The 23,147-nt window shown below is 46.8% G+C and overlaps 2 protein-coding genes and 1 long non-coding RNA gene across 4 annotated transcripts; 2 read left to right on the top strand and 1 right to left on the bottom strand.

The window, feature by feature from the left end:
• The first annotated feature begins 2,849 nt into the window (after positions 1-2,849).
• On the top strand, positions 2,850-6,479 carry egr4 (early growth response 4). Its single transcript, XM_066672585.1, has 2 exons — positions 2,850-3,074; positions 3,636-6,479. The coding sequence occupies exons 1-2, from the start codon at positions 2,999-3,001 to the stop codon at positions 4,619-4,621; spliced, it is 1,062 nt and encodes a 353-aa protein (XP_066528682.1). The 5' UTR covers positions 2,850-2,998; the 3' UTR covers positions 4,622-6,479.
• A 2,233-nt stretch (positions 6,480-8,712) lies between these two features.
• On the top strand, positions 8,713-19,669 carry si:ch73-290k24.5 (F-box only protein 41). Of its 2 annotated transcripts, none has more exons than XM_066672421.1 (14): positions 8,713-8,882; positions 10,188-10,828; positions 11,493-11,700; positions 12,551-12,624; positions 14,056-14,324; positions 16,104-16,240; positions 17,235-17,318; positions 17,659-17,774; positions 17,876-18,028; positions 18,184-18,279; positions 18,452-18,570; positions 18,695-18,853; positions 19,108-19,223; positions 19,464-19,669. In XM_066672421.1, exons 2-14 carry the CDS (start codon positions 10,194-10,196, stop codon positions 19,521-19,523), a joined length of 2,226 nt encoding a protein of 741 aa, XP_066528518.1. In that variant the 5' UTR covers positions 8,713-8,882; positions 10,188-10,193; the 3' UTR covers positions 19,524-19,669. The 2 variants fall into 2 exon arrangements, with proteins under 2 accessions (XP_066528518.1, XP_066528517.1); XM_066672420.1 differs by having other exon boundaries at positions 12,548-12,624.
• On the bottom strand, positions 18,128-22,942 carry LOC136697373 (uncharacterized). Its single transcript, XR_010802695.1, has 3 exons — positions 22,824-22,942; positions 18,446-18,618; positions 18,128-18,356 (listed from the first exon to the last, which is right to left on the bottom strand). It is a non-coding gene; the product is annotated as an uncharacterized lncRNA (long non-coding RNA).
• Positions 22,943-23,147: the final 205 nt, after the last annotated feature.

Here is a 23,147-nt window from a genome sequence, read left to right as displayed (position 1 = left end):
CATGCTTTTAGAAAGTATGTTTAAGAGAATGCAGCCGAATCCCCGGTGCTGAAGAAACGCCCACAGTGTTTACATAAGTCCAGCTGGACGGAGGAGGGAGCATGAGACTGGAGGATTTAAAGGAATAGTCCCAAACTAATCACCCAGCAGTAACTGAGCTGACAAATGGTCTTGTGGCTGAATGCTGTAAAATCATATATCAAAGGTCAAAGCGAAGGGTGTGGAACAGCCTAGTCCTAGTCCTACATTTGATCATAAAGTGTATGTGGTCCACAGGGCCCCAGACAGAACAGCTTCAGCAGGGAGACGGTGGGGTTGAAAATATTGCTGTATTTCTTTCACTGGACGTGAGGCTCTGTGTTAAACTGAGCTCCGTTGTTGACGCTGCTCTGGGGGGGCGTGAGCGCATGAACTTCCAGCTCGCGTTTGTTTCTCCCTCTATCTGAAATGCTTCATTTTCACAGCTTTAACTGTTGCCTATAATTAGCCCCTCTGTGTGTTTGAGTGGCTGATGTGTACCGAGTGGCTCTGGCTCTGGTGGAAGAGAGAGTAATAATTTGCAGAGAAGATTTCACTCTCTTACACACATACACAAAATGTTTGTTTTCATGCATTGTGGGGACTTATCAAAAACAATTCCTAACCCAATTAATAAACCCATTAACTTGTCACCACCTTAATGTTTCCATTTACCAATCCCTTTTTACACACTGCCACTGTAAGAACTTGGTCCCCATAAAGAGAGGAAAGCCTGTCGCTTACACACTGCAGCTTCTGCCTCTGCATCACGCGCTATGGGGTATTTTTGGAGTCTCGTGCTCTACAGCTCTGGGTTCGTCCTGCTGGGGCGTGCCAACGTTTCCATAGCGATACAATTTAAAATAAATGTACAAAATAATTAAGACATTTGTTGTGTGTGTGTGTATCCAGAACTCCACTCTGGAGCTGGAATTAATGGAGAAGAACCGCTGTCTAATGCATTTTATTAAACACATGTTCATACAAGTTATACCTACCAGCCATAACATTAAAGACACCTCTCTCTTTGTGATTTCATTTCATTACAAACTGTAATCCACATCTGTATAAAGTATTAACCCCTTTTGACCTCGTTCTTCTATGGTCCAGACCCCCTCAGGGCCACCACAGAGCAGGTATGATTCGGGTGGTGGATCACTCTCAGTGCTGCAGTGACACTGACGTGGTGGCGGTGTGGTAGTGTGTGTTGTGCTGGTGCGAGTGGATCAGACAGAGCAGTGCTGCTGGAGCTTTTAAACCCCTCAGTCTAACTGCTGGACTGAGAATAGTCCACCAACCAGAAATATCCAGCCGTAGGGTCTGGTGCCCACTGATGAAAATACTAGAGGACGACCAACACGCACTGTGCAGCAACAGAGGAGCTACTGGCTCTGACTTTACATTTACAAGGTGAGGCTGTGTCCAAGAGTGGAAAATGAGTGGGAGCAGTGTTTTAAAACTCCAGCAATGCTGCTGTGTCTGATCCACTCATACCAGCACAACACACTAACACACCACCACCACGTTTCACTGCAGCACAGGGCAATAACACCTGCTCTGTGTTGGTCCTTTGGGAGTCCTGAGTATTGAAAAATGGTGAAAGAGGGCAAATATCCAGTGCATCAGATGAACTAGTCGAGCTGATAAACAAGAAGATTGCTTTAATATCATTACTGATCAGAGCAAATAGGATAGCACACATTACAGCTGTGCAATGCTACATTACTCTGATGTAATACTGTGAAATTCTGAATCCCCATTCATGATTTTTATTAAGCAAATGGTTCTCTATGAAAAATCACCTTATTAATATTCATGTCTGTAACTTGAGAGTGAAAACAGCCTTCGGGCTGTGTATCTAATGGACAGAATAACCTGAGATGGAGATACCAGTCAGAAAAAAAATCCAGACAGCTTCAAAAGGCAGACACCACAGCCCTCCTTGGATATTTCCCACCCACTTTCCGGAAAACCCTGTTTCCTTCACTGGGATTGGCTGCTGCATTCTTCTCCCACGCGGTGGAATGTCTGATAGAATGAACTCTAGAGTGAACTACTGACCAATCACAGCGCAGGAACTTAGAGCCAATCCTAGTGCGGTACGGGGGGAACCTTCTAGGTGAATCCTAGGTGCCGGAATTCGGGTGGGAAATGAAATCAGGCGGCTGCAGCGCGGTGGAATAGAGGCGCTGTCCGCGGTGCTGAAGAGCGGACATCGCTGCAACAGGCTGCGGTTCTTTAACCCACAGCAGACTGCGGTGAGCCCTGTTCTCATCACTGACTGCGCCCAGTGCGTGTACATAAGTGCCTCTGTCTGCACACACACGTGCGCATGTGACAATAGTCAGAGGTCCTGTGCAATAGTCAGAGGCCACTGGAAACTGCGAGACTGTATTGTGTTGTATGCATGCAGTCGCAGACGCCACTGCGCATGCTGGATTAACTGCATCTCAAAATCGGTCTGCAGCCCGAGGCGCTTTCCCATCTCAAGACCCAGGTCTGCATCAGCCTTCAGCGCAGTCATTGTTCAACTGATCACACTGCGCCTGCCACAGACGGCTCCGTCTGCAGACCGTGCTCCCCTCCTTCATTATTCATGCATTCTCTCCTTCTTTCCCTCTCCCCTCTCCATCAGGAAAACCGCCGCTACGTCACGGCCCCATGCCCATTTTCGGAGGGGGAACCCCGTCACATCCTCCCGTGCCCATGTATGGGCAGCGGCTCCGCGGCGGGGAATCCTCGTCGTGACGCGGCGGTGACGTGGCGGAGGGGGCGGAGCCACGGCACTATAAAAGCGGTGGCGAATCCCGGTAAACAGCGACGGAGGAACACTGACCGCGTAAACGACAGGGACTCGGAGCGACGCGCAGGGAATCCCGGAAACGCACGCGCTCTCGGAACTCGCGGATTTAACGCACGAACGGAACTTGAGTTTCTCTTTTCTTGCTTGTGCACTTGCTCGCGGATCTGTGTGGTCACCATGCTGAACACGGTGGACTTCAGCGCGCTGGACTTCATTTGCGAGCGCCAGGGCATCGTCACGGAGGCAAACAGCGGTAAGCGCACGCTGGATTCTGGGCTCGAGGGAATGAACTGGTGCAGAATGAGCAGTGGGCAGCGGCTGTGTTTATCAGTGTGTGTGTGTGTGTGTGTGTTAATGAGAGAGAAAGAGCAGTGAGTCATTTATGCATCAACTGGAGAGATTATATAACGACATCTCTCTCTCTGTCTCTCTCTCTCTCTCTCTCTCTCATTAACACACATACTCCCATACCCTTTCTCCCCAATATCTATCTACCCATCATTCTCAGTAGAAGTTGTGGTGTGTAAAATAAAGAAATAAAACTTCACATTGTGGAAATGATTTAAATTTGGCTTTCTGTAAATTAAACATCTCTCTCTCTCTCTCTCTCTCTCTCTCTCTCTCTCTCAGACTGTTCTGTCTCTCTCTATTTACATCTGTCTCTCTCTCTGCCCCCCCCCCCCCCATCCACTGGCCACATCTACCTCTCTCTCTCTCTCTCTCTCTCTCTCTCTCGCTTGTGCTTTGTTAGTAATGTAAACAACACGAAAAGCATTGTATATTAACCCCCCTCCCTCCCCTCTCTCTCTCTCAGGTCTCCTGAAGCCTAAGCTCGAGCTGCCGGACTCTCCGTTTTTCCCCGGTTGTTCCGAATGCTCCTGTGATCTCTTCCCTTCTTCTCCTCCCTCTCCTCCATCTCCTCCTGCCGTGTTCCACCCGGAGACTGACGCCCTCTTGAACCTCATCACGGAGATCGTGGGCCTGTCCTCGAGCTCGTCTTCGCTGCTGCACCGCCAGGGCTCGGTGGGGTCTGTGGCGAGCTCGCTCAGCTCCCCCGCCTCCCCGATGAGCAGTGACTCTGCGGACGAGCTCACAGACGCGGCGGCGAGCGTCGAGTGCCTGCCGTTCGGCGCGCACGTGAAGACCGAGAGCTTCGACGATGACTTTCTGGACGACTTCGACTTCTTCGAGGAAGCGCGCGCCTGCGAGCGACTGGCGGACCTGGACGACGTCGTTGAGCTGCTCGCATCCCTCGAGCCCACGCGCGCTCCCGACGCGTGGATTAAGCAGGAGTACGTGGAGGAACACGCACAAGTCACTCCCGTAGTTCAAGTCCAAACTCCAGCCCCACCCAGTCTTCTTCAGGGTCACGCCCTCTACCAATCAGCATGTGACTCCCTTCTCTTCTCTACGGCGCCGCCAACCGGAGCGCGTTCACGAGCGCGCGGTCCCGGGCGCAAAGCCGCGTCCGGCGCGCGCCGGGAGAAGCCGTTTCCGTGCCCCGTGGAGAACTGCGAGCGCCGCTTCTCGCGCTCCGACGAGCTCAACCGCCACGTGCGTGTGCACACGGGCCACCGGCCCTTCCAGTGCCGCGTGTGCGCGCGCCGCTTCGGCCGCAGCGACCACCTCACCACGCACATGCGTACGCACACCGGCGAGAAGCCCTTCGCCTGCGACGCATGCGGCCGCCGCTTTGCGCGCAGCGACGAGAGGAAGAGGCACGCGCGCGTGCACCTCAAGCAGCGCGAGAAAGCCGAGCTTGCGGCCGCACGTGCCTTCGCCCTGCCGGGACTGGTGTGAGCGCGAGCGCGAGCATCGCGGGCGCTTCATCTTCCTCATCTGTAAGTTTATGGCTGCGGGAACATGCCGAGTTCACGCGCGTAGAGCCAGTGAAGAGGGGTCGACTGTTGAATGGAGGTGGTCCCTGGCAGGCGGTCAGTCTGATGTCTCACTGCTTTGCTGAATGCTGAGGAATGTGAAAGACTGTAACATGTCTCAAACCAGGCCTTGGCTCCCTACGGAGTGTACAGCCTTGCCTACCGTCTGCAGAGTGGAAGTGGGTCTGACTGCTTTACGAAAGGAGCTGGGTTTACTTCATCACTGGAACAGTTCTGACCTTCTGGACACCACACTGGATTTAGCAGAAGGCTAACCGCTCGGCTAACTGAGGGACATGGACACGGCAAAGAAGGCCATGGAGTGTATATAGTGTACCTTAAGCTAATGTTTACATTTCTCGTAATAAACTCGTGCTCTGACACATGGGGAACTGCCACTGAAACACACTGGGATTCCTCTTACTATGAAGTTTACATGAGGACGGAGGGGATGGTGTGAGTGGTTTGGGACACTATCTTTCGGACAGAGTTTGGTGATTAAGGAGTTAAGCTCACTGCTTCCTGACCACTGGCAAATGAGACTTTGGGCATAAAGCAGACTGTAGAAGAAAGAGCTCCAGATTGGGACACTCCACTGTGGAAATTATAAGAGTGAAAATCTCCAGTGTGAAAAGCAAAGCTGCAGTTTAAAAAGCTCCAGTGTGAAAAGCAAAGCACCAGTTTAAAAAGCTGCAGTGTGAAAAGCTCCAGTTTAAAAAGCTCCAGTGTGAAAAGCTCCAGTTTAAAAAGCTCCAGTGTGAAAAGCAAAGCACCAGTTTAAAAAGCTGCAGTGTGAAAAGCTCCAGTTTAAAAAGCTCCAGTGTGAAAAGCTCCAGTTTAAAAAGCTCCAGTGTGAAAAGCTGCAGTGTGAAAAGCTCCAGTTTAAAAAGCACCAGTGTGAAAAGCTCCAGTGTGAAAAGCTCCAGTTTAAAAAGCTCCAGTGTGAAAAGCTCCAGTTTAAAAAGCTCCAGTGTGAAAAGCTGCAGTTTAAAAAGCTCCAGTGTGAAAAGCTCCAGTGTGAAAAGCTCCAGTGTGAAAAGCTCCAGTGTGAAAAACTCCAGTGTGAAAAGATCCAGTTTAAAAAGCTCCAGTGTGAAAAGATCCAATTTGAAAAGCTCCAGTGTGAAAAGATCCAGTTTGAAAAGCTCCAGTGTGAAAAGCTCCAGTGTGAACAGCTCCAGTGCGAAAAGCTCCAGTGTGAACAGCTCCAGTGTGAAAAGCTCCAGTGTGAAAAGCTCCAGTGTGAAAAGCTCCGGTGTGGCTGTGCTGTTGATAAAGAAGACTGCATGCCTCTGCTGAATATGACCTGAACGTTTCTGACGCTGTTAGTCTCCGTTCGCATGCACCTGTTTATCACCGTCTGTTTGCGCACTCTTTCTATTGTTACAGTATTGTATTTTGATACGCTGCGAAGAACCTCTATATTTGTACATATATATATATAATATATATATATTTTTGAATGTATTTTTCTACCATTCTCGAGAGCTCTGTCTGTATCATCTTCTCGATCTGAATCCAGTTTCTGTATTCAGCTCCTGACAGTGGAATGTGCTTTGACTGGTTCGTGCGAACCAAATGCGTAAGAAAACAAACATCAACACAGTAGTTGACTTGCAGTAGCACACATAGTGGTGCATTATCTCGCGCTGCCCCTCAGTGGACAGCCAGCGTTTGTCTATATTATTAATATTATTATTATTATTGTCTATTTGCCTTTGCCAATTCCAGTATCCATGTGTGATGCCATGCTGTTTAAAGCCTTGAAGATTTGAAGATATGAAAAGTCTTGAATGTTTGAAATAAAACACTTTATTGATTACTTTCAATGGTTTTGTTGACTTTCATTTCCTCACTGACCACTCTGACACACACACACACACACACACAGAAACCAACACCATGACCCAAAGTTATCTGGACCTAATCATCCGACATCAGCAACTAACCTCACAAACGCTCTAGTGGCTAAACGCCATCAAATCCTCACTTTTGGCCATTAATTGAAATGTGAAAAGCAGCAGGTTCCTGATACACTCAGGAAAGTTCTCAGTCCACTGGTATTTTACTGAAGCACAAGTACCCGAGTACCCATAATGCATTCCTCCCTGTAGAGCTGGGCGATATGAGCTCAAATCAATATCACGATTAACTGTACATTTTACCACGATTACGATTATTTTGATTTTTTTTTCTCATAGTTCAGTGATGAAGCTTGTTCTGTGAATATACTCCAGTATTAAATATGGGATATTGTTTCTAATGTTGCTGGGAGCTCATCACTGAAACTTAATTAAAGTCAACACACAGCACGCTCACACCACAGACGCCGTGTTTCTCTTTGGTACGAGCTGCTCGAGTCGATTTGTTGCCGTTTAGGTTGCTTCCATGTTGCAGATAGGGGTAGAATTCCATGACAACAGCCTGATAGCATGGTTTTAAAGGGACAGTACATTGGGAACATTCATTCATTCATTCATTCATTCATTCATTCATTATCTGTAACCCTTATCCAGTTCAGGGTTGCAGTGGGTCCAGAGCCTACCTGGAATCATTGGGCACAAGGGCAACACAGACACTCACACCTACGGACACTTTTGAGTCACCAATCCACCTACCAACGTGTGTTTTTGGACCGTGGGAGGAAACCGGAGCACCCGGAGGAAACCCACACGGACACAGGGAGAACACGGCGGGAATCGAACCCACATCCTCCAGGCCCCTGGAGCTGTGTGACTGAGACAACTACCTGCTGCACCACCGTGCCGCCCCATTGGGAACATAATAGAATGAAAACAACAACAAAACAGTTTTTAATGTATAATAATTATAGACAAGATTATGTCAATCAGAAGGTCTGAATGTTGATTTTGATTAATTTTCGATTCATTGCCCAGCCCTACCTCCCCGCCTCTCATAGCTGACAGTTAATGACTCCTCTACTGGGAGTCCTTACATGACCTGTTTAAATGCACATATCGCTGTCGAGTTTCCAAGACTCTCCTTTCTTTCTGCTCCAGTTTCAGCACCACACACCCAAAGACAGAGGCACACACACACACACACACACACACACACACATACAAAGGGGAGAAGTCAGAATGACGTGCGCTGTATCTGGGGCACTGTTATTGTACTTTTCCCACCTAGATTCAGACACTCCTCCTATGATTGGTGAATGGTGATACGCTTCGCATGCTATAATTGGTTAGGAATATGTAGCCCCACCTTCAGTCATTGAGACGATAGCCAATCACACTGCAGCAAATAGACACTAAAAGATAGGTGTGGAAAACAGGGATATATTTCTAAATATATACAAAAAAGACATTGTTACCTATTTTAACTGACAAACTGCACCAAAGAAAATAAACAGTAGCCAAGTACAGACCAATCCCAGTGCCGCTGACAAGATAAGAACCTATCCATATGCAAGAGGTGTACACAAACCAATCCCAGTGCTGCTCATTTAATTAGAACCAATCACATGTGCAGGAGGCGTGTTTCCCCAGAATACGGGTGGAACCGATTGAAGCAGGCGTGCGCGCTGTACGCATGCGCTGTCTCTGGTGCTGAACCCTCGCACAGCAGCGTGACAATTACAATTTGCTGAAAGGCGATTAGCCAATCCCGGCTCAGATGAAGAGAAAGTAACCAATCCCAGAGCAGGAGAAGACACATTGCCCGGTTCCAGGAGGTGTGTCGGAATTCGGGCGGAAAAAGAACTAGTCTCTATATGGGCGCCGGCACGAGTGGCTTTTTCCGGTGTTGAAGTCCACCGGCGGCGTCCTCGCGCTCCGGCTGAACTGAGAGCGCGCCATGTGACGTCAGAGGCGGTTTGGAGAGATGCACGCGGGTATTTGAGGCGGAGAGGAGCGCGCGAGGGCCTTGCTCGGACTTGTGTCCCCTGTTTGAGGACAGAAGAAGAAGGAGAAGAAGAGTAGAGGAAGGACATATGGACAGTTCCGACAGCATCAGCTGAGGACCAGGAGGTGGGATGGGTGGTCTTGACAATGTAGGGCGTCAGGCGAGTTTTACAGGAGGTCAGTCACACAGCTTCTCCAGATGTTTCCTCGGTCTGAGTGACCGGAGCCGTTAGAAGCTGGACTACTGTGTGCACGGGGCGCGTGGGCGGTTGGAATTGCTGTTCCCGTGTCTGAGGGACTCCTGGCTGTGGTCTGAGGGTGGGTGAGAGTTCATTTTTATCAGAGACACGGTCTTGTGCTGTGGTGGCACGCGGACGGTGCAGCGGCTTTGTCTGTGTGCCATTCAAGCGTTCATAACGCGCAGCCCGGCGAGCGCGCGGGCTGTTTACATTCCTGCACATCACTGGGTTAGCTTTGATCTCTCTCAGTCACTCACACACACACACACACACACACACACTGAGAGAGATAAGTGATTAGAGGCACAGAGTAAGACCAAAGAAGAAGTAGTGGGTCACTGCAGATATGCGCAAATTATTCATTAAACCACGAGTTAAACAGAGCGGGAATGATCCATATTGTTTCAATATAATAAACACAGGGAGAGAGAGAGAGAGAGAGACTCTCAGACAGACCAGGTGTATTGAGGAGACTACTTCTCCCAGACAGAAAGCTGTGACCTAATTACAGCTCTGTATTGTCCCTGTTTCATCACACTATTACATCACTTCCTCCAAAAGTACATATATTCCTTATCCAGCCAGTTACAGTATAGCAGGAGGAGGGAAAGCAGGAGAGAGAGGGAGAGAGAGAGAGAGAGCGAGGGAGAGAGTAGAGAGGGAGAGAGAGAGAGAGAGAGAGAGAGAGAGAGAAAGAATCTCTGGTAGCACACTTTGCACTGATTGTGAAAATGAAATGATTGCCAGCCACAAACTTCAGAATGAATTTGAATGTGTGGAAATATGAGGACGCATAGTTTCTCTCATATAAAGCACTGAATAGCTTCCCCTTCTGGAGAATTTGTTATTTTGTTTTTCGCAAAGCTGCAGCTAATGCTAGAAAAGGTTGAATGATTTTTTTATTCATTCATTCATTATCTGTAACCCTTATCCAATTCAGGGTCACGGTGGGTCCAGAGCCTACCTGGAATCATTGGGCGCAAGGCGGGAATACACCCTGGAGGGGGCGCCAGTCCTTCACAGGGCAACACACACACACACATTCACTCACACACTCACACCTACGGACACTTTTGAGTCACCAATCCACCTACCAATGTGTGTTTTTGGACTGTGGGAGGAAACCGGAGCACCCGGAGGAAACCCACGCAGACACAGAGAGAACACACCACACTCCTCACAGACAGTCACCCGGAGCGGGAATCGAACCCACAACCTCCAGGCCCCTGGAGCTGTGTGACTGCGACACCGTGCCGCCCAATGATTTTATTATTTATTTTTATTATTATTATTGATTATATTAATATAATGTTATTTCTATAATCATTAATAATGTTATTCATTATTAAATGTGTGTGTGTGTTTGTTTGTGTATTTTGTGCAGCACACAATGTCAACCACAACTGACCGGTCAATGCAGTGTCCTGACTGTGGCGAGGTGAGGGATTTTGGAGACCACAACTGTAAGAAGATCTGTCTGACCCCCAGGCGGAAATCAGAAGGGGCTGTGGTGGCCCTCTCTGCCCAGAGACAATGCGTTTCTCTGGGGAGAAGTCCCATCAGCCAGCCTTTGCGTCTGGAGCTCCTGGATGCTCTGAGCCTGGCCTCTTCAGCTGCAATTCCTCTGGGTCAGCTCATCGTTGGCAGACGCTCTGACACACCGTCGTCTCAGTCTCCGCTGATGACCATGGCTGTGTCCACTGCAGGGCGGCCAGAGCAGGCCCTGACCCAGCTGAGTGTGCCCTGGCTGGGACGGCTGGCTCTAGAGGCCCGGCTGCAGCAGCTGGCTCTGGACGTCCAGCAGAGAGTGAGTGCCCGCATGAGGGCGCTGCAGGAAGAGGTGAAGAGAAGGAGCGTGGAGGTGAGGAGGGCGAGGAGGGAGAGCGAGAGGATGGAGAGAGAGAAGCGTGAGGCCGAGGAGAGGGCGGCTGAGCTGACCCGGCAGGTGGACGTTTCGGTGGAGATGCTGGCCAGCCTGAGGCAGGAGCTGATGGACAGGGAGGAAGAACTCAACCTCAAACATCAGTAAGTGTGTGTGTGTCCAAAAAAATGAATGGAAGTGTATGCATAGTCCTCACAGTTCACAAATACAAGATGCGTGTGCTTAAGCCATCCCCTGTCATGAAACTGTAAGCAAAGGCCTGAACACAGGTTGATACAGCATCTTCCACAGGGTTCGATTCCCAGCTCTGTTCTCTTCTCTGGGTGAGTGTGTAAACACCTTTCTCCAGAGCTACATTAGCACTAGCTTGTCTGTATTTATCAGCTCTGTGTCCAGTGACCAGTGGTAATTGGCCCCACAGGGCTTCCCAGTGATTTTATGAAGTAATATATATCCACTTTCTGCATGTGTCTGAAATGTGCTTTCAGTTTCCTGCACTTTATACAACAAGGCAGTGCTGGAATTAGTCTCTTGTTGCCATGGCAGCACTCACTGGAGCCCCATTTCATGAGTGTCCGCCTCAGCGCCGCATCAGACATGCAGTCCGACAGGGCAGCAGGACCAGACCCCAGGGGACTCAGAAGCATGGCTTTAAACACACACACACACACACACACACACACACACACACACACACACACATACACACACACACACACACTCTCTCTGGCCACTTCTTTAGAACAACCTACCTAATCCCTAATGTGTCAGCAATTTTCATTTTGTGTGTGTGTGTGTGTGCACCAGGGAGGTCTGTGAGTTGGACAGGTTTGTGAGAGAGACTGCTTTCAGAGAAGCGAGTGCTAAGTTGCGTCTGCAGAGCTTCATAGAGGATTTACTGGAGAGAGCAGAGAGAGCAGAGAAACAGCTGCAGAACCTACACACCCTCACACACACCCCCACTGACATCTCATCACCTCATGGACCACTCACCCCCAGAGGACCACCACACCAGGTACAAGAGTTCACATCCAAACCTAACTGAGCAGTGTCTGTCTACACCAGTCTCCCAAACTATTCAGAAAATGACCTCAAATGGGCGCTAGCTTTTAATTATTGTACTCACCATGCATACTTTATTAGCCACTTTTCACCCTGTTCTTCATTGTTCATGGCCCACAAGACCACCACAGAGCAGGTATGATTGGGTGGTGGATCATTCTCAGTGCTGCAGTAACACAGACGTAGTGTGTGTTGTGCTGGTACGAGTGGATCAGACACGGCAGTGCTGCTGGAGTTTTAAATACCTCACTGCTACTGCTGGATCCAGCCAATAGGGTTCTGTGTCCAAAGAAGCAGGACTAGAGGACGACCAAACCAAACTGCAGCAGCTGATGAGTTACTCTCTGACTTTACATCTACAAGATGGATCAATGATGTAGGTGTCTAACAGAGTGGACACAGTGTTTTAAAACTCCAGTAGCACTGCTGTGTCTGTTCCACTAATACTAACACAAACCACCATGTGTTGCAAAGAAAAATCCATGACTGTAAAATGTGGGGTCCTGACTGAACAGGATGAAATGGAGATCAATAGATGGATTCAAATATGCAATTGTGGAGGTACAGAGTGCAGCAGTATGACCAGTGGGACTGATTAAATGAACAGTTGAATCGGATCTGTGTGTGTATAAATAATCACTCTCTCATATTTAGCAATCTCAATACTCTCCACAAGAGGGTGCCATTTGCAGTCAAATATATTCTGATGTGTCATAAAATCTGAAATCTTATTAAAATGGGAATTACCCTTTCAGGATTCCTCTTATAATTTAACCCTCTCTTCACAAACTCTCCCCCAGCAGAGGAGCTACAGTGTGTCAGGGATGTCCAGGTGCTGTTACTCACAGTATGACCGCAAGCGTAGTCCGGTACCCAGGTAACTGCCACTTCTATTTCACAGAGGACATGGATAAATTTTAATAGTAAATAGATCAAAGTCTTGTCACAGATGCAAATCTTATGGTGCTTTTCCACTGCATACCATCGACTTGACATGCTTTTCCCTGGTCACTTTTCTATTAGCACAGCTCCACAACAAAATGGATCCAAGGATGTCACCAAATCCAAAATCCAGCGGGAACTGCAAACTTTGTAAACCACCGGTGGTAAAGTTAGGCGCTGTGTACTTGTCGTTTATTCTCAAAGATTCCCAGTTATTAGAGCAGACTTTTCCTTGTTGCACGTCCAGCTCTCGCTATAGTTTTTTTCAGCCACCAAGCCAAGGAACATTTAAACCTTTTCAAAACATTCATTCATTCATTGTCTGTAACTGCTTATCCAGTTCAGGGCCACAATGGGTCCGGAGTCTATCCCGAATCACTGGGCACAAGGCAAGAACACACCCTGGAGGGGGCGCCAGTCCTTTCATTCATTCATTCATTCATTCTCTGTAACCCTTATCCAGTTCAGGGTCGCGGTGGGTCCAGAGCCTACCTAGAATCATTGGGCGCAAGGCGGGAATACACCCTGGAGGGAGCACCAGTCCTTCACAGGGCGACACACACTCACACAATCACTCACACCTACGGACACTTTTGAGTCACCAATCCACCTACCAACGTGTGTTTTTGGACTGTGGGAGGAAACCCACACAGACACAGGGAGAACACACCACACTCCTCACAGACAGTCACCCGGAGGAAACCCACACAGACACAGGGAGAACACACCACACTCCTCACAGACAGTCACCCGGAGGAAACCCACGCAGACACAGGGAGAACACACCACACTCCTCACAGACAGTCACCTGGAGCAGGAATCGAACCGACAACCTCCAGGTCCCTGGAGCTGTGTGACTGTGACACTACGTGCCGCCGGTGCCAGTCCTTCACAGGGTGAAACACACTCACACCTAGGGACACATTTTAGTAGCTACTCCACCTACCAAGGAATTAAAGTACCCGGTTCCAGAAAAGTACCCAGGCTACAGAAAAGAGCCGAGCTGAGTTGAGTCAAGTAGGGTCCATGCAGTGGAAAAGCATCGTTATATGAAACATTCAAGTCTCACGTAATTTTTGAGCATTTATAAAACATTAATGATTCCTAATATGCTGCTTATTGTTGAGGCTAAGGACAATGTTTTATTCATAAGTTGTTTCATTTATAATCATTTTTTTATAAAATGATACAAGAACTTCCAGATAGTTCAAGCATCTATTTCATAGACAGTTTGATTTCTAGGTTATATTTAGACATGAAAAAAACGTTTTAAATATTTTCCGAACATGGTTTTCAATGGAACAGCTTCCTGTTATTTCTGATATAATTATTTCCTTGTGTACACCTTGGTCCCATTCCTGGTTAGGTGCGGTGAAGGCAGGATGCGTACCCTCTCCGTGGGCTCTGGAGGATGTGAAGTGGATTGGGAAGGTGCTCCGTGTGCCCTGGAGGCGCAGTATTATCATGTGCTGTGTGCAGAGCTCCAAGGGCCTCAGAGGGCCCCTCCGTCTCCCTGCTGGAGTCCACACACACAGCCAGGCACTGAGGGAGACTCAGACAGCTGGTCCATCTATACCGCTGACTCACAGGAAGATCTTCACCCACGCAGACGCTACAGGACATACAGTAAAACAGGTAGCACACCCACACACTATTTATTCAGGATTATTTTTTTACAGTTTTTGTCACTATATGTATGATTGACTCTACCATATAATTATGAATGACTGTTGCTGTCGTGCAAAAGCCTTGTATGTACATTTTAGTAATTTTCAACTCAAATCTGCAGCTGTCCATATGTACAACCCCAATTCCAATGAAGTTGGGACGTTGTGTAAAACAGAATACGATTTGCAAATACTTTTCAATTCAATTGAATACACTACAAAGACAAGATATTTATTTTTAAACGAACAAACTTTATTGTAAATATTCACTCATTTTGAATTTGAGGCCTGCAACACTTTCCAAAAAAAGTTGGGACAGGGGCATGTTTACCACTGTGTTACATCATCTTTCCTTTGAACAACAATCAATAAGCGTTTGGGAACTGAGGATACTAATTGTTGAAGCGTTGTAAGTGGAATTTCCCATTCTTGCTTGATGTACAACTTCAGTTGCTCAACAGCCTGGGGTCTCGGTTGTCGTATTTTGCGCTTCATAATGCGCCACACATTTTCAAAGGGAGACAGGTGTGGACTGCAGGCAGGCCAGTCTAGTATCTGCACCCTTTTACTATGAAGCCACGCTGTTATAACACGTGCAGAACGTGGTTTGGCATTGTCTTGATGAAATAGGCAGGACGTCCCTGAAAAAGACCTTGCTTGGATGGCAGCATATGTTGCTCCAAAACCTGTATGCACCTTTCAGCATTAATAGTGCCTTTGCAGATGTGCAAGTTACCCATGCCACGGGCACTAACACACCCCTATACCATCAGAGATGCTGGCTTTTGAACTTTGCGCTGATAACAACCCAGACAGTCCTTTTCCTCTTTGGCCCAGAGGACACGACATCTATGATTTCCAAAAACAATTTGAAATGTGCACTCGTTAGACCACAGAGACCAATTTGTGTCAGTCCATCTCAAATGAGCTCAGGCCCAGAGAAGCCAGTGGCGTTTCTGGGTGCTGTTGATATATGGCTTTTGCTTTGCATGGCATAGTTTTAACTTGGACTTGTAGATGGAGTGACGAACTGTGTTCACTAACAATGGTTTTCTGAAGTGTTCCTGAGCTCATGTGGTAATATCCATTACAGCATGATGTCTTTTTTTATGCAGTGCCGCCTGAGGGATCGAAGATCACAGGCATTCAGTGTTGGTTTTCAGCCTTGCCACTTACTTGCAGAGACTTCTCCGGATTCTCTGAATCTTTTGATGATATTATGGGCTGTAGATGGTGAAATTCCTAAATTCCTTGCAATTGTACATTGAGAAACGTTGTTCTTAAACTGTTGGACGATTTGCTCACACAGTTGTTCACAAAGTGGTGAACCTCACCCCATCCTTGCCTCCCTTCAGGGCTGCTCCCTTTATACCTAACCATTACACTCACCTGTCTTCAATGAACCTGTTCACCTGTGGAATGTTCCAAACAGATGTTTTTTGAGCATTCCTCAGCGTTCTCAGTCTTTTGTTTTCCAACACTTTTGGAACATGTTGCAGGCCTCAAATTCAAAATGAGTGAATATTTGTAAAAAAAACAAAAACAAAACAAAGTTTATCTGTTTGAACATTAAACATCTTGTCTTTGTAGTTTGTTCAATTGAATATCGGTTTAAAAGGATTTGCAAATCATCGTATACAACTTCCGAACTTCACTGGAATTGAGGTTGTATTTCATGATAAATTCACAAATAGATATCACTTCTATAGAAATGAATCTGTACTATTTTTTTTACCTTTCTGTACAGAACACTCCCCCTTCCACCATCACCATGACGACAGACCTGCTGAATCAATGATGCGCTCAGAGCGAATGAGGATGAGGGCGTGGCTTTTCTGTGTCTTCACTTACCTGGACACACGCTCACTCCTCACCACTGCACAGGTGTGTGTGTGTGTGTGTGTGTGTGTTCAAATTACACAGAAACACATTCTCAAAATTTAGTGTGCTATTAAGATTCAACTTCTTTTGATTAAAAAAAGCTCTTTCACAGTCACATCTCCTTCACAGAATCAGATCCACAGTGAGTTGTTTCTCACAGCAAAACAATAAACACAACCACCTTCAATTTTTTTCAAATCTGAATCAAAAGTAGGGCTCTCCCTGTGTCTGTGTGGGTTTCCTCCAGGTGACTGTCTGTGAGGAGTGTGGTGTGTTCTCCGTGTCTGCGTGGGTTTCCTCCGGATGACTGTCTGTGAGGAGTGTGGTGTGTTCTCCCTGTGTCTGCGTGGGTTTCCTCCGGGTGACTGTCTGTGAGGAGTGTGGTGTGTTCTCCCTGTGTCTGCGTGGGTTTCCTCCGGGTGACAGTCTGTGAGGAATGTGTTGTGTTCTCCCTGTGTCTGCGTGGGTTTCCTCCGGGTGCTCCGGTTTCCTCCCACAGTCCAAAAACACACGTTGGTAAGTGGATTGGCGACTTAAAAGTGTCCGTAGGTGTGAGTGAATGTGTGTTTGTTGCCCTGTGAAGGACTGGCGCCCCCTCCAGGGTGTATTCCCACCTTGTGCCCAATGATTCCAGGAAGGCTCTGGACCCACCGCGACCCTGAACTGGATAAGGGTTACAGATAATGAATGAATGAATGAATCAAGAGTAGAGCTTGTTTATTTGTTTCTTTTTAGATGATGTGCTGTTTATCTGAAAGGGGATGTTTTGGTGTTTTCTCTGTATATTCTAGTAATGTTTTTTGTTTTTTAATGATTCAAATTTAAATGAAAATTAATTAAAGGTCATCTCTGACTTTTTCCACAGTACTGTTAGTGTGTTTGACTATACAAGACTGCGTGTGTATGCTATTAGCTTATTTCTTTTTTGGGGTTATGATTCACCTTAGTACCTAGTATTAGGAGTCTATGTGTGTGTGTGTGTGTGTGTGTGTCACAGGTATGTAGAGATTGGTGGAGTGTTGCCCGTCACCCTGCAGTATGGACCAGAGTAACTCTAGAGAATGCTCGAATCTCATCCAAGGTATTACACGTCTGTCAGTTATAACGCATATACACAATGTACAACACAACACTTGTATCATGACTGTTATCTGTTAATCACAGTACAGCTACACCGACAGCTAAAGCATTTCTAAACTCAAAACTGACATTAATCTAAAGTAAAAATGTTCTTACTTGTGCCTAATCTCACATTTTCCTTCCATTGTGAGGATGTCTGGTCCTCATTTGAGCATCAAAACAAGCACATCAATACACACATTTTCTTTATTATATTGAACATTTGTATTATTATTATTATTATTATTTGAAGTGTGTGTGTGTGTGTGTGTGTGTGTGTGTGTGTGTGTGTGTGTGTGAAGTTTATGGTGACTATGTCTCAGTGGTGCAGTCAGACACAGTCACTGATTCTGCAAAACCTCAAACCTCGTTCACGCAACAGGAAAGAGAGTAAAGAGGAGTATCAGAGGAGTACAAGGTAAACACACTCAGTTGGTTAATCATCAAATGTACAATCCCTACATCTACACTTATATCTATATCAATATAGGTATTTGAAATGTATTTTACTGTGTACAGGGGCTGGCTAGAGGTGGGCTTGGAGGCGGTGCTAAAGTCCGCAGGGCGGAGCCTCATGTCTCTGACCATCTCTCACTGCCCCAACGTTCTGACGGACAGGTCACTGTGGCTGGTTAGCTGCCACTGCAGAGCACTGCGCTCACTTACATACAGGTGCAGATACACAAACACACATAAACACGTATTAACATAGCACATGTCTAACACAAGAATAAAGAAATCTGCATATTCACAATCAGGCCTCACACTTCAGCACAAGACTGACAAAGTCAGACCTGCGAGCAAACATTTACTGTGTGTGGTTTTAGGAGCTCGTCGGATCCGGTCGGTCAGGAGGTGATCTGGGCTTTAGGAGCAGGGTGTAGAGACATCACCAGCTTACACATAGCACCTCTACAGCCATGGTGAGCCTCCATCATCATCACCACTATCACCATCATCTTCATCACCATCTCCATCATCATCACAAACATCCCTGAAACTAGAACGAAAGTAAACACATTAAAGTACCTTCATCTGTGCATTTTCATTCGGACATTCCAACTGTTCCTATGGTTTAATGACTCCGACCTTCAGTCAGCAGCCCAGTCGCTTCAGTAATCGCTGCTTGCAGACGATTGGTCGCTGCTGGCCGAACCTGCGTCAGGTGGGAGTGGGCGGAGCCAGCTGTGGCATTCAGGGACTGGCCTCTTTGGGTGAGTCATGGGTTTCAATTCATCTTTGAGGTACATCTTCTCTGAGAACTATAGAACATTTCAAATCATACTCATCTCTTTCTCTCTCTTTCTCTCTCTCTCTCTCTCTCTCTCTCTCCTACAGCCAGGAACTGCTCAGGTTTGTGTGTGCTGGAGCTGGACCACATGAGTGAGATCAATCAGGAGGGGGCAGCAGAGCTGTGCAGAGAAGGGCTGCAGCAGATCCACACACTCATTTTCAAATCCACACCCGTCACTGCTAAAGCCATATTGCATTTTAACAGTGAGTAACACACACACACACACCTTACCCTAAACTTGGCCCTAACCTAATACACACTCTATCGATCACCCTAACCCCAAACATTACCCTAACACTCAGTGAGTGAGTGAGTGATAAAGAGTTCTTCTCTATAATTGAAGAACTATGTATATGTAACATTTTTTAATGTTTTATAGTACGTTTGTGCTCCAATATTGATACGAATCAAAGTATCTCACTTTTTGCTCTAAGAGGACCACTCTCCCTCTCCTCAGGTGTTTGTGTAAAACTGAAAAACATTGCGGTCCAGATGAACATTGCAGACTACTTTGAGGATGCTGAGAGTGAGGACGCTAAGAGGCTGTTTGATGAGATCGTCAACAACCTGCAGGTGAATGACCTGTTCAGGTTTTTACTCTGACCCTCAGTCAGCAGCCCAGAGGCTTCAGCAAGTGCTGCATAAAAACGATTGGCCACTGCTGACTGAAGCTGCTTCAGGTGGAAGAGGGCAGGGCCTGCTGTAGCATTCAACATACGATTAGTTAATAATTATGCTTTTTGCTTTATACATTTTAAATGGAAGGATGAATGGATGGCTGGATGGACTGATATTTTTTCTTTCTTTCATCAGGCTCTGCGAAAGAGACCTGGTCTGTGTGATATCCTTCAGATAAAGGTGGACAGACCATGATGTCATCAGGCAACCGATGGAAACTTTGTTTCTCACTGTGATATTGTACCTGGCCAAATACACACACACACACACTAACAAAAACAAATACAGTTTGCACAGCATCACACACAACTAAAACAGCTAAAAATCACAGCAGGTAAAAATCTCAGGTGTGGCTTATATTTTTTATCATATTAAATATGAGAATTGTTTCATACAACGTTCATGTGTATATACACTCATATGTTACATGTGCTTAGCTTTTATTCCCCCACTTAATAGCTGCTGCCAAAAATCCCAAACACCATTTTTTATTATTAATAATAGTATAATGAATCCTTCCCCATCAACTCTTCTGGGTTCTACATATCTGTTTCAGTTTCAGTACTACAGACATTCATTCATTATCTGTAACCCTTATCCAGTTCAGGGTCGCGGTGGGTCCAGAGCCTACCTGGAATCATTGGGCGCAAGGCGGGAATACACCCTGGAGGGGGCGCCAGTCCTTCACAGGGCAACACTCACACATTCACTCACACACTCACACCTACGGACACTTTCAAGTGGTCAATCCACCTACCAACATGTGTTTTTGGACTGTGGGAGGAAACCGGAGCACCCGGAGGAAACCCACGCAGACACAGGGAGAACACACCACACTCCTCACAGACAGTCACCCGGAGGAAACCCACGCGGACACGGAGAACACACCACACTCCTCACAGACAGTCACCCGGAGGAAACCCACGCGGACACAGGGAGAACACGCCACACTCCTCACAGACAGTCACCCGGAGGAAACCCACGCGGACACAGGGAGAACACACCACACTCCTCACAGACAGTCACCCAGAGGAAACCCACGCGGACACAGGGAGAACACACCACACTCCTCACAGACAGTCACCCGGATTAAACCCACACAGACACAGGGAGAACACACCACACTCCTCACAGACAGTCACCCGGAGGAAACCCGCGCAGACACAGGGAGAACACACCACACTCCTCACAGACAGTCACCCAGAGGAAACCCACGCAGACACAGGGAGAACACACCACACTCCTCACAGACAGTCACCCAGAGGAAACCCACGCAGACACAGGGAGAACACACCACACTGCTCACAGACAGTCACCCGGAGGAAACCCACGTAGACACAGGGAGAACACACCACACTCCTCACAAACAGTCACCCAGAGGAAACCCACGCGGACACAGGGAGAACACACCACACTCCTCACAGACAGTCATCCGGATTAAACCCACACAGACACAGGGAGAACACACCACACTCCTCACAGACAGTCACCCAGAGGACACCCACGCGGACACAGGGAGAACACACCACACTCCTCACAGACAGTCACCCAGAGGAAACCCACGCAGACACAGGGAGAACACACCACACTCCTCACAGACAGTCACCCAGAGGAAACCCACATAGACACAGGGAGAACACACCACACTCCTCACAGACAGTCACCCAGAGGAAACCCACGCGGACACAGGGAGAACACACCACACTCCTCACAGACAGTCACCCGGATTAAACCCACACAGACACAGGGAGAACACACCACACTCCTCACAGACAGTCACCCAGAGGAAACCCACGCGGACACAGGGAGAACACACCACACTCCTCACAGACTGTCACCCGGAGGAAACCCGCGCAGACACAGAGAGAACACACCACACTCCTCACAGACAGTCACCCAGAGGAAACCCACGCAGACACAGGGAGAACACACCACACTCCTCACAGACAGTCACCCAGAGGAAACCCACGTAGACACAGGGAGAACACACCACACTCCTCACAAACAGTCACCAGGAGGAAACCCACGCAGACACAGGGAGAACACACCACACTCCTTACAGACAGTCACCCGGAGCGGGAATCGAACCCACTACCTCCAGGCCCCTGGAGCTGTGTGACTGCGACACCTTGCCGCTCTAGCTACAGACATGAGTTAGATGCTTATGACTGCAGCCAACAACAATTAATAATTGTTAATTAATATAATAATTAATATAATTAATACCTAGCTATGGTAATTCAGTAGTTTCACTTAAATACATAAAAATACTAGTATATTTACACTGACGTAGAAATACAGACCAGACTTAATTTACGTGCAACTGATAAGACCATTTACATTGATACAATATTACTTTACTTTATGAATGATTGTATGTCATCTTGTGATCACTGGCTTGTTGTTCATAAGAATTCAATTTTATTTGTATTTAATTCAGTTTTATACATATTTTTAATCCGTTTTTATGCACGTGTTTCAAGGCAACACTGAAGTCAAATTTATCAGACATACTTACTAACACAGGAACAAAAACACAAACAAACCCCAATGAAATATTTGCCATTAATTTAAGGAGGTTACCGGCAAAAACAGGCTCTCAATAACAACAAAAAAGAGCTAAAACAGTCTGGATGTGTTTCTATTGTGTTTGATGTGCGTTTGTGATTTTCTTGTATCTCTTCAATGGTGCAAAATCTAGACTTTAAACCTTTTAAAACCTTTACAAGTTCTGGATCTTCTGGCTTGTTATGCACAGACTTTATATCGTAGAGTTTAGATGTCTAGGACACAGGCTAAAAGGGTGCGAGTCATGTCACTGAATCAGATGGATATAGGCCACAGAGGCCATACAACAAGTGTAACACAGGATTCATCCTAATAAAGCCTGAATAGTTTATTTACTTTAGGGGTTCAGCTTCCAAATGAGTATAAAGACAATCAGCCTGTCTTATATCAAAGGGATAGTTTGCGTGAAATTCATTTTTTCCCAGTTTTTCCACTTTTCCCAAAAGCGTTGTTAATGTTGTTACATTAGTTCTACGTTGAAGCTAGGAGTGAAATGTAGCTAACAATGCCTGAGAGCGGTCTTCATACACCTCTAGCCCACGCTTGGCACTGGGCCTGATGGCCTTAAGCTCATGTGAGGTGCTCCAGAGCATCAAACCCTACTTTATTTTCCTGATTTTTTTAATGGAAATATACACGCTGTGTTTGCACAATGGATGCGCACCTAGTGAGAGTCACTAATGAGATGGCGGTCTACTATGACGGGTAAATACATTATACCGGTTATCAATTTTGATACAGAAACCTTGTATCATCCTACAAAACAGATAATTAACTTTAGCCAAGATGTAGCAGCCATCTTGAAGCCTTTGTGATTAGCTACATTTGTGTAAAACGGGAAGTTGTTGTGTAAATGTGTTTTTTCCTTTAACCAAACTATCCCTTTTTAAGTGCTTCCAAACAAACTACAGTGAGACCTTGACTTACGAGTGAATCAACATACGAGCCGTCGCTCGGTCAATTTTTTGCTTTAAGATGCGAGCCGAGATTTGAGTTATGAGCGAGCTTATGCCAACCGCCATTAAGTATCCCAGCCAGCGTTCAGTTCCCTTAGTTATCTTCCCGCAAGGACGTCGTTAGGTCTGTTTTATGGGGGCTGTAGATTTTCATTGGTCGTCACTTTTATTTTAGCCAATCAGTAGCCAGAGATATGTGTCCATCGTTCAGTGTTCAGCCAATGGAGTCACAGAGCTGAAACTCTTGAAAGGTGCTTGTGGCTTTGCTTAATCTGTACCTCGTCAAAGAAATTTG

The sequence above is a fragment of the Hoplias malabaricus genome, chromosome 5 (genome assembly GCF_029633855.1).
Source record: "Hoplias malabaricus isolate fHopMal1 chromosome 5, fHopMal1.hap1, whole genome shotgun sequence".
Taxonomy (NCBI): Eukaryota; Metazoa; Chordata; class Actinopteri; order Characiformes; family Erythrinidae; genus Hoplias; species Hoplias malabaricus.
This window is presented reverse-complemented; position numbering and strand designations above follow the sequence as displayed.